The sequence below is a fragment of the Hordeum vulgare genome, chromosome 7H (assembly GCF_904849725.1).
Source record: "Hordeum vulgare subsp. vulgare chromosome 7H, MorexV3_pseudomolecules_assembly, whole genome shotgun sequence".
NCBI lineage: Eukaryota > Viridiplantae > Streptophyta > Magnoliopsida > Poales > Poaceae > Hordeum > Hordeum vulgare.
In genome coordinates this window covers 344672098-344685607 of record NC_058524.1, presented here as the reverse complement: position 1 = coordinate 344685607, position 13510 = coordinate 344672098, and the positions used below count along the sequence as shown (strand labels likewise).

The 13510-nt window shown below is 44.5% G+C and overlaps 1 protein-coding gene across 1 annotated transcript; it reads right to left on the bottom strand.

Moving 5' to 3' along the window:
- Positions 1-512: 512 nt before the first annotated feature.
- LOC123407378 (RNA-binding protein mde7) lies at positions 513-5322 on the bottom strand. The gene is made up of 8 exons (XM_045100498.1): positions 4975-5322; positions 4817-4892; positions 3891-4023; positions 3668-3779; positions 1507-1598; positions 1332-1401; positions 1170-1252; positions 513-1002 (listed from the first exon to the last, which is right to left on the bottom strand). Exons 1-8 carry the CDS (start codon positions 5287-5289, stop codon positions 909-911), a joined length of 975 nt encoding a protein of 324 aa, XP_044956433.1. The 5' UTR covers positions 5290-5322; the 3' UTR covers positions 513-908.
- Between the last annotated feature and the right edge of the window lie 8188 nt (positions 5323-13510).

Below are 13510 nucleotides of genomic sequence, written 5' to 3'. Positions count from 1 at the left end.
ACATTCTTTTAGAAGAATACTAATTAAGTCTTGATTACTAGGCTTCAAGAAAAATATTTTTAGTTGGGCTTCTAGAATAAGCTGGCTAGGGGGCAGCTTATTATATAAGCCAAAAGAAAAAGCTACCAAAAGAACTGGCCCTATGTCGGCTTAGCTTACCTCTCTCCATCTTGCACGACCTCTATGGACTACCCTACCTCCATCAGCATCATGAGCTCCTCTTAGCGAATTAACTGCAACAACTTAGGTGTGTGACCATCTGCTACTAAAAAGAAGAGGCTTGCAGCACTTTTCAATTTCATGGACACTGACGGCTACTCTCAGCTAGGAGCAAAATACAGTACTAAAAAGGTCAATTAAGTTAATCAGCAATGGATGCTTGCATGCTTAGTGGGACAAACACAATGTTCCGGAGTTCAACAAATGAGTAATGCCATGTCATGATGCCTACTAACTGTGCTCCTTCATGAAAATGCATGACAAATAACCCAAAATCCCTCAACACTGAATTGTGAGCAAGCCAAATAAATCGGTTATACTATTACAGCATGTCCAGATCATAATGTGGCAATGCCATGACCACATCAAATGTTGCAACTGCACACTGGAAAAAGTACATAACACTAAAAATATTCATGACAGATGCCAAATGCATGTCTAGGAGACATTCAGAGGGGCCTTCTCAAACTACAGTAGCTAATTTAAACAAGTTGACACCGCAACAATGAAATGACAATGCAATGTCTACCAGATGATGATGATATCCCAGAAAATCCACTTAGTGAAGATGATGAAGATGATGATCATGCCCCAGAAACTCCACCCAATGAAGATGCTGATGCCGCACACGATGGGAACAGATTTGGCTAAAACAATGCAGATGATAATTCAAGATGTCATGCCAAAGTTCAAGATACATCCCCTGAAGCAGGAGCTCCATTCAAAGTGCCGACCATGCCACCAACTAAGTCCTTCCTTCGCCCAAAGGGATTTTTTGAAAACGTTCAAATGTTAAGGACTACAAAAAGGTCACTATGAACCATATACAGACAAGCAAATGGAGGCACAATACAGCAAACTAATGCAAAGCAATCATATTAATGATTCATTAACAAACTGAAGTTAAGTACTTAATACATGAGACCAAATTATAAACTAACAAAGGATATTGGATTCGCATTCCACCGCGACCAGAACTAGGAACAACAGCACCCTGTAAAGTATGGTGCACAGCAGAAGCAGCCCTCACATCCTGTAAATTGCAGAAATTTGACAGATAAGAAAATAATAGTGGCATGCGCATAAATAATTAAACCATCACAACCACTTACATCGAACTCAATAAAACAGACGGTGTTCCTGTCTTGACGCAACACTTTCATTTGTTTGAAACCAGGTTGTCTGTCATTTTTAGAAAAATACCCGCAATTGTTAGTGCTGCAACTGAAACCAAAGTGGGCTGCAGTAATCCACTTGAATTTTATACTTGAAAGGGTTGATTCTTACACACTGAAGAGGCCCCGCAACTCCTCTTCAACAACAGTTTCTACAAGATTTCCAATGAAAAGGGTATTACAGGGAGGGTTATCTTTCATGTTCTGCAAAAGCAAATTAGAAGGTTCAATCAACAATCTTATCTTCCAAAATCTTGAACAATGTGAAATATTCTCAGAAAAATATTCTATTCAAGTACTGCAGCACATTTCTCATTTATCCCATGTGGCATCTGGTCCATTCATCAAGTATCTAACGATCTTGATTTGAAATTCCATATGCCCACTAGATTGGCAATCACCAGAGACATGCCCAAGTCAGAATCATCTACAGAGAAGTTTCATATGATGTAATAGCACCTTTGTCTTTAATAAACTATTCAAAACTGAAGAACTTTATCCCAACTGTCATTTCAGTAGACTTAAATAATTTGTAAGTGACAAATAAGACACTGAAATATACCGGCACACATACAAATAGGTCACGACAAGATATAAGAACATAGAGTAGAAATATGTTAAATTCACCAAACAAATGTCGATAACGTGCAAGACTATCATGAAATGTCTTGATAGTATTTCAAAACGCAAGTCTATATGCCATTTGTAAATGTTCATTAATTCTCGACAGTTCAACTTTCCCTACAAGTCTCAGACCAATGCAAGGGATCCAGTATTAATAAGATCCAAGTGGGTATAGAAGATTCCAGGAAACATGAACTATGCACGTCAATTAAAATCTTAGAAGGTACTCAAGTGCATTGTTTTTAAGGCATCCCTAAGGGAGGAGCTCTCTCTGCTCTCTTCTTCCTCTCTGGCGGCTGACGACTGGCTCCTCCACAGTCCCAGCAGCGTAACAACCTTCTTTACCTCCAGACAGAATGTGACTCTCGGTCTCTACTCCCCTGCCCTCTTGTGCACTTGTGCTCCTTTGATTGAGGAATTCCTAGTGCTCTGTTTGATTTGTGACTCTGGTTTGCAGTTGTGTGCTTTGATTAGTGCTATGCTGTGATTTATTGTGCCATACATATGCTATGCCATGTCCAAAGTGTTACAGTATATGTGGATTGCCCTAGCCCTTTCCATCAGTTCTGACTTTTGGTTGCGTTGGCTAGTGCATGAAGCTTAACATGGTATCGGAGCTAAGCGCAATTTATTAAAAATTGCTGGTAGCCCCCCTTTGTATCCACGTAGAGGCCTCTTGAGTCATACGTGAGTTCCGCGCGCCGTCGCTCTCTTCCGGTTGCACACGTTGACTTGTCTTCCCCGTCACACGTGAGAGGGGGTGTTACAGTATATGTGGATTGCACTAGCCCTTTCCATCAGTTCGGACTTTTGGTTGCGTTGGCTAGTGCGTGAAGCTTAACACAAGGCACCGCCTCGCTTTATGCTTTAAGTGATTAAGAGTGAGTAGTGTGTAGTACTGCGGGGACATGAGCCATGATTATCTGACTATTCTATGCAAGACACAATACGTCTTCTTATGCAAAAAAGCAAACTATACAGATTTCAGTAATTTATATCTATACAATAATAAAAAGACCCTAAGGGGTAGATCCAACTAATCACGGCCATCAAATCATGCCGACCCAACGACCTCAATTACTCCAATGGTGAGCAAACATGTTTAGCATGCAATTAATATCATACCAAATATCAACGTCAACACTAAACACATAATTAACGCACAAATAATATTCTACCTAATATGTGCATGCAATTAATATGCTGCCTAATATTAACGTGCATTATATGTATACATTTACTAGTACACTCAAGAAAACAAGTGTAATGAGGAGAAGCAGCAAAATTATTAGGTCAGTGTACATGCTACAGCATATTAATAGACCTTTTCAGAATAGGGTGACAAAAACATCGCAATCCATGATAAACTAAATATCATGGAAAATCCATATAAAGTGTTTTTGGTACTTTGGTTTTAGCCCAAGGCTGACTCGCCAGAAATTTGGCTAGCGAACTTTGGCCATGGTTTTCCAACCCATGGTTTGGCCAACGTTGGCAAGAAAAATGAACTAGATTGGGCAAAGGCCATGGGCATGGCAAAATATTGGGAACGATGCAAACAAACACAAAAAGGTGTGGTCATGGCCAAAAAATCGGTAAACTATATTTTGGATACAGACCAAAGAATTGCTTAAATCCAAATTGATTACCTGCACAGGAGCATATGCTGTTGGGCCTGGCACAGGAGAAGGTGAAGCAATTGGTACCGGCGGCACAGGATAGCCAGCATAAGGATTATAAGGTGGCGGAGCTGCCATATAACTGAAGAACACCCAAAAACAACCATTATAGAAGACCAAAAACAATCATTATAGAAGACCGATGAACGTATATAATTAGTTGGCAGAAAGAGCATAAACATACAAAAATTACCCTGCAGTTCCCCACATGGAAACAGCTGGTGGGGGTGGGTGGAATGGAGGAGGAGCATACGGAGAATGAGTATAGTCTCCACCAGTTCGCAGGCGTTTACTTTGGTCCATAGCATTTGCATCAGCTCCCACACCTAACATAGGTTTTAAATTGTTTCAACTTTCAACATATTATTCATATGCAAATACCAAAACCAAATAGTTGGTCTAACTAACAATTGAAAAAGATAGAATGAACTGAGATGATATCACATTTCTAGCTAAGTTTTTGCATCGAGGTTTAGCCGTGCAATCAGAAACTTCCGAAATTCAACCACCTTATTAGGTACAAAACTCAAAGTGTGTTCCCATTTAAAAAAAACGTGCAAATGGACATATCAAATTGGTATAATACATTGAAGCTCCAACAGGCTCTGTGAGTTCTTTCTTCCATGATGAACTGTCAGCACCAGTCCTACATTACATCGCTCCTGCTTTTTTAGCAGGGAAAGAACGAGGAGAAAGAGGACTCAGCAGCAAGAGGCTTGTACTATGAGAGGATCACAGAGGTCAATCCGCTTCAAATAACAGGTCGCAAGATTACATGTAGCAACATGAATAAGAAAAGACACAACGGGACATAACTTTCAAGAAGAAAAAAACTAGTTGCCTGCAAGTGGCCACAATTCCTCATTAGTTCACATTTCGTTTAGGTTTATATATACAGATGATGGGCAGAGTCATCTTCCACCACACAGCCGTAGCAAATAATTCTTGGACACGCAAAGCATGGCTAGTTAGCTACATTTAAACCACGGTTAACACATAACGCTACCTCAAATTCACCCTATAGACTCTGCAACACAAAAAACGTATTTATCCATCTAATGATCAACACATTATGCAAAAGCCAGAAGAAAGCGTGAAAGAGGCATGGACAAAACGCACCTCTTTTGATGAATAGGTTCTTCTTGGCCATCTCGATGTGCAGTGCCGACTTGGTCTCCGCATCGAAGACCAGATCCTGCAGACAGAACCTCCGGTCACATCCATCCAATAAAAAGAAATGCACGCCATCGATATAACAAGCCCTTGCAAAACCGAACCTGCAGCACGGCCTTTGCGGCGATGGCATGGTGCGCGTAGGAGAAGAGTGCGAACCCCATGGGCTGGTCGCCCTTGAAGTTGATCTGGGAAGCCTCAAATCCCGGCAGCCAGCGCAGCAGGTTATGCAGCTCCCGCTCCTTGACGTCGACGGGGAGCCCCGTGATGAAGATGGTGCGGACCTCGTCAGAGCCGGGGCGGGCGGTGGCATCGGGTGCGCCGGGCACGGGGGGAGGCGGTGGGACGGCGGGAGGCGCGGGCACCGCCGCTGCGGGCGGCCACTGCTGGTGAAACGGGTGGATGCCGGCGCCAGCCATGGAGACCGCACGAACCCTAACCACGGGCGGGGGAGATTGGGTTATGGCACTTGGCAGTGCAGATTTTATTTTTTTAGTCCAAACAAACCCATTTTATTAATCAACAATGTTTAAAGTGACGAGATAAATCTGGAGATCAAGAAGCCAAAGATGACGAACTTAATCCAGACAAAAAGTGTGTTTAGCAAAGCTATGTGGAAAAAACTTAACGTAGTTGATTCATCGCAGCGACGATTTTCTTGATATATTCGTGTGCATTCCTTTGATACCCTGTTAAATGTCTTTTATCACTTTATGTCAGTCGAAGTCAATTATCATGTGATATAAAAAAGAACTTGCTAGAACTAGTGCCTCCCTACAAGCAAGGTTGTTGCGGAGCATTTATGGACATCATCATAACAAGAGTTCATTTGGCAAGTCACACGTGTGACATCCATTTCACATGCAAAAAGTGAATCATCTTTATACGTGTTCACTTGACCCCTTCAAGGATGGTATACTACTTGACACTCCCCTCGTGTGCATGCATAGGTATTGTCGGAGCTTCACGGATGACAAGAAGGAGCGTAAGCGCCAAGGAACAACTACACCATCCGTGAGGGAAGCTTGGAAGAGGAGACGGAAGAAGACGTGTTAGAACATATTTCTCCATGTGTGGTTTTGGTAATTAATGGCAATCCCTATGGACTAATGGTTGCCTTAAGTTATATTTGTAGGATTTGTCCATAGGCACTTCTTGAAGTCCATCTGTCGGTTTAAAGGAGTTTATATGATGACCAAGGTGGTATTCAAGGTGCGTTTTCATGGGCTTGCGTCAAGAGGAAGATCTCATACAACCCATGAAGGATGAGGTCAAGTGATGATCGTCATCAAGATTGTGGTGTGCAAGTTCAAGTGTGTCATCACGAAAATATCATGCTTGAAGCTTGTCGTCCATTGTGATGCCAATGGACTTGTGAAGATGTGTTGAAGAGTGGCTCACAAATAATTAGTATGTGGGAGAAATCAACTAGTCTTCATCAAGACAACGCAATCAAGAAAGATAGTCCATCTTAAGGAATTCACGATCGTTGTATTCTATCTCAAGTGAACTATATGCAAGGTATATGTTTGCCTTTGATAGGTTTTTCTATTTTAAGATAGATTGTCATACTGTCAAGGGGGGCTCTCAAGTGAGTAGCTTGATCGTATCGTTTTTTGAGAGCTCAAACCATTTTGCATCCTTACATCATATTTCTTGATCCTTGTTTGGTGATTCTCTTTGTGAGTTGTAGAGCTTATGGTCATCTTCATGACAAGCTCAAGTTCATCGGAAACAGAGTCCATATGCATATTCTATGATGTTTTCGATGTTGGAAGTTTTTGTCGGTTCGTCATTCATAGAGGCTTCACATCTCTATATCATTGGCATTTTCATAACTACATGTTCATAAGATTTTCATTTGTTGTTTGGATAGCTCTCGTCGTGAATCCAACAAGCTTGAGTTTGCTCAAATCGGAGCTCGTACGCGAAAGTTATGGCAGTTTCAGTATGAGAGATGTGTTTTCTCTAAATAGGCAGTAGTACCGCTCGGTACCACGGTAGTACCGCTTGGGCGGTACTTCCGTTGTGTACTACCGTTTCTACTTCTGCTTAAATATTCTCTCTCGCTTCTTCCGGGTCTTTTTACATTTTGAGCGGTAGTACCGCTTGGGGGAGCGATAGTACCGCTCCAGTGGTAGTACCGCTCCGGCGACACTACCGCCCCGAGATCCTTGCCGTTTTAACGTTTTTTCCTTGAAACTTCCGTTCCAGCAGAAATACCGCTCGCCTGAGCGATGCTACCACTTGTGCACTAACTGAGTGCATAAGGGTTCGATTTGGGGAGGCCTATAAAAGGGGGTCTTCTTCCCCAATGGTTTTCTATCCGTTGAGCTTGTGTTCTTCCCCCATTGTTGACCTTCTTTGAGCTTGCTAACTCTCAATCCCATCAATGATTCTTGCTAGTTCTTGAGGGAAAAGAGAGAGGAGATCGAGATCTACATCTCCACCAATCACTTTCTCCTCTATGTGAGGGGAACCCCTTGGATCTTGATCTTGGAGTTCTTTGTGAGCTCCTTGTTCTTCCTCTCATATTCCTCCATAACTTTTGTTGTTGTGGGGGGATTTGAGTGTGAGGGATTTGACCACTTCGTGTGTTCTTGCCATTGCATTAGTTGCATCAGTTTGAGTTCTCCACGGCGATACGTGGAAGTGGAAAGTTGAGAAGCTTATTACCCTTTGGTACTTGGTACCCTAGAGATTGTTCTTCGTGGATGCTTCGGCGTCCTAGAAGCTTGGTGGTGCCTCAGAGCTCAATCATTGTGGTGTAAAGCTCCGGGCAAGCTTCGGGGTCTCTAATTAAGTTGTGGAGATTGCCCCAAGCATTTGTGGTCACCTCGAAGCCATATGCCATTGTGGTGAAGCCTCATGGTGTTGTTGGGAGCCTCCAATTAAGTTGTGGAGATTTCCCCAACCTTGTTTGTACGGGTTCGGTGACCGCCCTGAAGGGTCCCTTGGTGGAATCACGACATCTTGCATTGTGCGAGGGTGTGAGGAGATTATGGTGGCCTTAATGGCATCTTGGAGAGCATTGTGCCTCCACACCGCTCCAAACGGAGATTAGCATATGCAAGGGTGTGAACTTCGGGATACATCGTCGTCTCCATGTGCCTCGGTTATCTATTACACGAGCCCTTTACTTATGCACTTTACTTTGTGATAGCCATATTATTTCTTGTTATATATCTTGCTATCACTTAGTTGTTTATTTTGCTTAGCATAAGTTGTTGGTGCACATAGGTGAGCCTAGTTGTTTTAGGTTTTTTTTGCTTGACAAATTAAACGTTAGTTTTATTCGTATCTGTTCAAGCCTAAACTGTAACTATTTTAAAACGCCTATTCACCCCCCTGTAGGCGACATCCACGTCCTTTCAAGACGGAGCTGCGAACTCTACACCCACCGGACGACCGACAACCACCGGACGTATGACACTCTACAATAGTCGGACGTCCGACATACTCCAGCCATCGGATGACCTACAACTACCGAAAATCTGACACCACGTGACCAGAGCCGAGTCGTCGGATGTCCGACATGCTCTCGACGTCCGGGCCCTCCCGAGCCATCAAATGACCGACGTCCTCCGGAAGTCCGGCACCTGCCTATGTGCAGTCGCGGGCCTTGGGCCTTGTATCCTTCTCCACTTACCCCTTCATGGCCAAGACTGTATATACTCACCCCCACCTCATTTTAGGGTTAAGTGATAGCTCATTCATAGATGAGCTTTGCTTCTTCCTCTACTTCTTATATGAAAACCAGGGCCTCCATCGGAGAAGATCCATAGAGGATGTCAAGGCCCCTTTCAATGGAAGACCCATCACGGGTTTCAAGACCCATCTCTCATAGAGATTTGGATGAACTACGCGTGTATCTTTTTTTCCATTGTTGTTTTGGATCTTAATGCACCTCATGTATTGCTTGTGATTTGAGGAGTAATTGTTGTGGATCTTGTCCAATAGAGTGTTTTTTCCTTTGATTCCTCCATGTTTCCCCCTCGCGTTCTTCGTGTTCTTCCCCGAATCCACCTCCAATTCGTGAAGATCGGACCACCCTCGGGTTTGCCACGCATCATCTTGGTATCAGAGCCATGTTGCCACAAATTTGGAGCCCTACCCTCCACTTTTCTTGATTTAGTTCAAATTTTTCTCCCCAAATTCAAAAAATCCCCATAAAAAGAGCCCCAAAAAATTCTTGTGATTTGTTGTTCTCGTGAGTTTCAGTTGATTTTGATCCATGGATCTAGTGTTTATCAAGTGGATCTATTTCCCTTGGCGTTCCCTAGCCTCAATTTTTATTTTTCCCATTAATCCCGAGCCCAAAATCGTGTTCCGGATCTCAATTCCTGCATTGTTCCAGACACACCGGACGACCGACACTTTACGAACGTCTGGACCCCACAAAGCACCGGATGTCCGTAGCTTTCCGGATGTCTGGAACCCCCACATAAGACCCGAAATCATGGATTTCTGGACTTTTCGGACGTCCGTCCATTTCCGGATGTCGGTAACCTATAGAAACTCACTTGGCTAGAATTTTGTTTCAGCCATGACTAATTCATCCAGACTCCGACTTTGGCATTCTTTAGCTCGTTTTGTAGCTATTGACATTCCCCATCTCACGAAAAAATTTCCGAAGTCATTTGGCACCATCATAGTTTTCAAATTATGGAAAGTTTGTCTACGCCCTTCGTCATATCATCCGCAATACCACGATAGTCTTCCACAACCTAAACCATTTTGGTTACCATTGCATTTGTGGTTGCTCGAGCTGTGATTTGAGTCTCCTAAGGTGTTTCGTCTACTTAGGGGCGATTACTTCTTCAACAACCACCGATGACTTGTATCAGTCCATCATCTACATCGACCACCAATGATCGATATCGACGATGACCATCCATCCTTTGAGACCAACTTCAACCGGAAGCAACGCCGGTTACCCCCCGACTTCATGAAATGTTAAGTGTGACGAAGGTATCCATTCCATCACAAACTTTTCCTTCATGTCATTACACCTTGATAGCCCCACCATCTTTGTGCATACCTTCATACCTATTGAGACTAGCTATCTGAGTATTCTCGGTCTTTGCAAAAACTTGTGCACCATAGTGATACGACATCATTAATGTTACATCGTTTGAAATATCATACAGTGCAATTGCTTGCTCCCATGCATATCTTGTGATACTTGTCATATGTTCGGTTGAGGCTCAAAAAGAATAGTGGAAAGGAGGAGAAGAGCAAAAAAATATTTAAAAAATCTTCTAAGCAAGAAAGAAAGATCAAAGCTTATAAGCAAAGAGTTGAGTATGAAAAGATACTTGTGCATGAGGATACATGGAATAGGAAACGGTTTACTTGCATGAATAGGATTGGTGCCAAGTGGTGAATCGTGCCCAAATGTGCAATCAAGCTAGCATCTCTCCTTGTGTTTGTGAAATACGAGCTTAGTCTTCGTTAGGCAATTTTGTATTTCTCATCTCTATAGTTGCACAAGCCCCATTATCCCACCGCGTGTGTTTCCCTATTTCCCTCCTCTATATTTGTGATCACTTGCTTTGCATTTTGAGTCCATTGGATTATTTTAACATTTACAATATCTTGGACTCCATTTTGCTTTTGTGCCACTAACCCTACCGAGCTCCACTATAAACCATTTGTGTAGATTGTGAAAATTGGACAAGGTTCTTAACCAAGTGCACTCTTGTCCTTGCATACATTGTGGTATTTGAGATCCGCCTACAACTTCGGAAAGAGGCAACTTTCGTATGTTCATTCCATCTCGTTCTCACACCTTCTCGAGTCCTTCTATGGACAGGGACGACACATCTCCTTCGGTCTACAATAACAATGTCGAGTTTGATGCTATGAAGGACCACATCGACACCAAGATGGAAAAGCACTTGAAGGAGCTCAAAGCCCTCATTACCATTCGCAAGCAGTCTTCCTCATCTTTGACATGACGCTCAAGTGCATATGCTTCTGAGCTACCATCTCTAGCAAGATCTTATCGGCAATCCAACAACGAACAAGTGTGAAGGTCACCAGCTCGACACCAAACACCGCTCTATAACTTCACCACCTACCATGGCATCTTCGCCAAGCGACTTCAAGGCATCTTCGCCTTTGTACATGATGCATCTTCACTGAAAAGCACCTCAAAACTATGCTCAAGAGAAGCTCCCCAAGATCAAGTTCGCGACTTCCACGAGCTACCACGACTTTGACACCGACTACGAGATTCCATTCTATGGGACTCATGTGTGACAATCCGATGCCGACGTTCCAGAAGATCCCCCCTTTATTCCGTTTTCGTGGTGTGTCTATTTTTATTTGTCGCATCATCATCGCATCATGCACATCATCAGCATTGCATCGGCACCTCCGTTGCCGCCAGTTTTCAAACTCGCATCCGTTGTTAGTTGCCGGTTCTCGTCGTTGTCCGTTCTGAGCCCGACAGCACTCGCACGCGCCCGCGGCATCGTCGAAACCTTGTTTTAAAAGTGTGTGTAAAACTTTCTCTGATTGGGTTGGAACTTGACATGCGGTCTTATTTTAATATAGGTAGGCCGCCTGTCGAATTTCGTCGCAATCGGAGTCCGTCTGGTACCCGAACGGTCGACCATAGCGGCACCGTATTCCGTCTATCGTCGGACGTTTGCCGGTGTTTTAAAATACGTTGTCGGGTGCCCGTTCTCCCTCTCATAGACCCCCCCCATGCATTTTAGACAGCCTCTCCCTAATCCCTCCTCGTTTTACACGCAGCCCCTCAAACCCTAGCCGCCATCTCCTCCCGCAGCCCCTCTCTCCCCAGCCGTCGCGGGCCCGCCGAGCCCATCCGAGGCCTGCCCGGGCCCGAAGCTCCCGCCGCCGCCTCGCTCGCTTCCCGGGCACAGCAGCCCCGTGCAGCTCCCGCGCCTCCCATGGCAGCCATGACCTTCGGTCGCGGCCGGCCTAACCTGCGCCTTGCCTCACCGCCCTCCATCGCCGGCGACTGCCGGAGAAGACCGACCAGCCGCCGCAGCAGACCGACCAGCCCCCGCCACCGGAGAGCTGAGCCACCGGCCCCGAGCAACCCCGACCCGCGCCGGTCCTCCGCCTCCGGTCACCGTCCTCCAGCATCCCTGATCCGGTCGGGCCTGACCAGATCCGGCTCGAGGGGCTCGTCCTCGCTGCCTCCCGCCCCCCTCCACGGCGTGGCCGGCGCCGCCATGGCCGAGCTCGGGAGCGAGCAGGGGAGGAACGGTGCATCAAGCGCGTCCCTCCTTGTCGCCTGGCCTCGCCCACGTGGGCCAACGCCAGGGGCTAGCCGAGCCACCGTCCCCGAGGCCCAGCAGCAGCAGCGCCTGCGGCCCATCTCATCACCCAGGGCCCATCGGCCTCCTCCCTCCAGGCTGGCCCAAGGTGAGCCCTGCCTCTATTCCACGCCCGTGGCGCGTTTTAGCCTTTTGTGCCACTGCCAGTTTCGGCCCGTTAGGATTTTTAGGGTTTTTAGGATTTAATTCTTTTTCAGAGAAATAGACTATATTCAAACGCCCGTATGTTTTAATCCGTAAGTCGGATCAGAACGTATTGTATATGTATCTCATGTAGAATTTCGCGTAGATTACGAATTTGCAACTTGCATAAATGTTTGAAGTAGTTTGACCCACCAAATGCCTAGTTTTGTGTGATATCCCAATAGGGGATCGTCCCGCATTTACTTTCGTGCGTGTCCGTATTGCCCGAACCCCGTAGATAAAATGTTCATGTTTTAGGAATCCTTTTGCCATGTATATTAGAGTAGTCGTTGGTATTTTTTCATGAAGGGTTTAGTCGCTAGTTTATTATTTCGCGTTTAGGACATAATCCCGCATATACGTGTGACGTTGTTTTTATTTCGCAACCCCTCATGTTATATATGTTTTCGGGGTAGAAAAATCCATAGGATTTACCTGTGCATTTAGTTTTAGATTTTGAGCAAGTTAGTGCGCGTGATATTTTGCTATGTTGTCCTCTTGTCTATTTTGTGGGATTTATTCCGTGCTCGGTATGATTAAGTTGTCAGCTAGAGAGTTGCCCTTGGGTGTTTAGTCTAGCCCCTGGTAATTTTGGTTGCAATGGAAATCCATGTTTAGGTGTGGTTTGATTGCTCTCAACTTGCTAGGAAATAGTGTGGTTTTGGAGGTGCTGAAATATTTCTAAGTCTGAAATCTCTTATATTCTGTTGATGTCTTTTCATGAGTTTATCTGGTGATTTGTAGGTCTTTTGAGGTTGGTGCAATGGAGTTAGTTGTAGACTTTGGGATTCTCTAGCATGCTGTGAATTTTCATGCCATTTGGAGTCCTGTAGCTTATGGTTTTGCTGCTGTCAATATGTCTTCAGATTGAAAACTGGAGTTTCATAAACTGTTATTTTCACTAAGTTTGAAACGTGTGTGAGATGCTATTTGTGACTTCTTTTCCTAGTGTTCCATGCTTCCATGCTAGATGTTATTAGTTGTATGTGGTAGTGCATCTTGCCCTCTATTGCATCATGCCTTGGTTGAGTATATTGGATTAGTGTAGCTCGTAGTTGTGGGGTGTAGAAAATGCTATGTGGCTGATTTTGGCACATTGTAGCGATTTCTTGTTTAGCTCGTAGTTGTTGAACCGTTGCTCCGT

Coding starts and splice junctions, on each gene's coding strand:
- LOC123407378 (XM_045100498.1), bottom strand. CDS start 5,289: ATGGCTGGCGCCGGCATCCACCCGTTTCACCAGCAGTGGCCGCCCGCA. Junction 3,780..3,890: donor TCCATGTGGGGAACTGCAGG/GTAATTTTTGTA, acceptor GGTGTTCTTCAG/TTATATGGCAGCTCCGCCAC. Junction 1,253..1,331: donor TCTGTTTTATTGAGTTCGAT/GTAAGTGGTTGT, acceptor TGCAATTTACAG/GATGTGAGGGCTGCTTCTGC.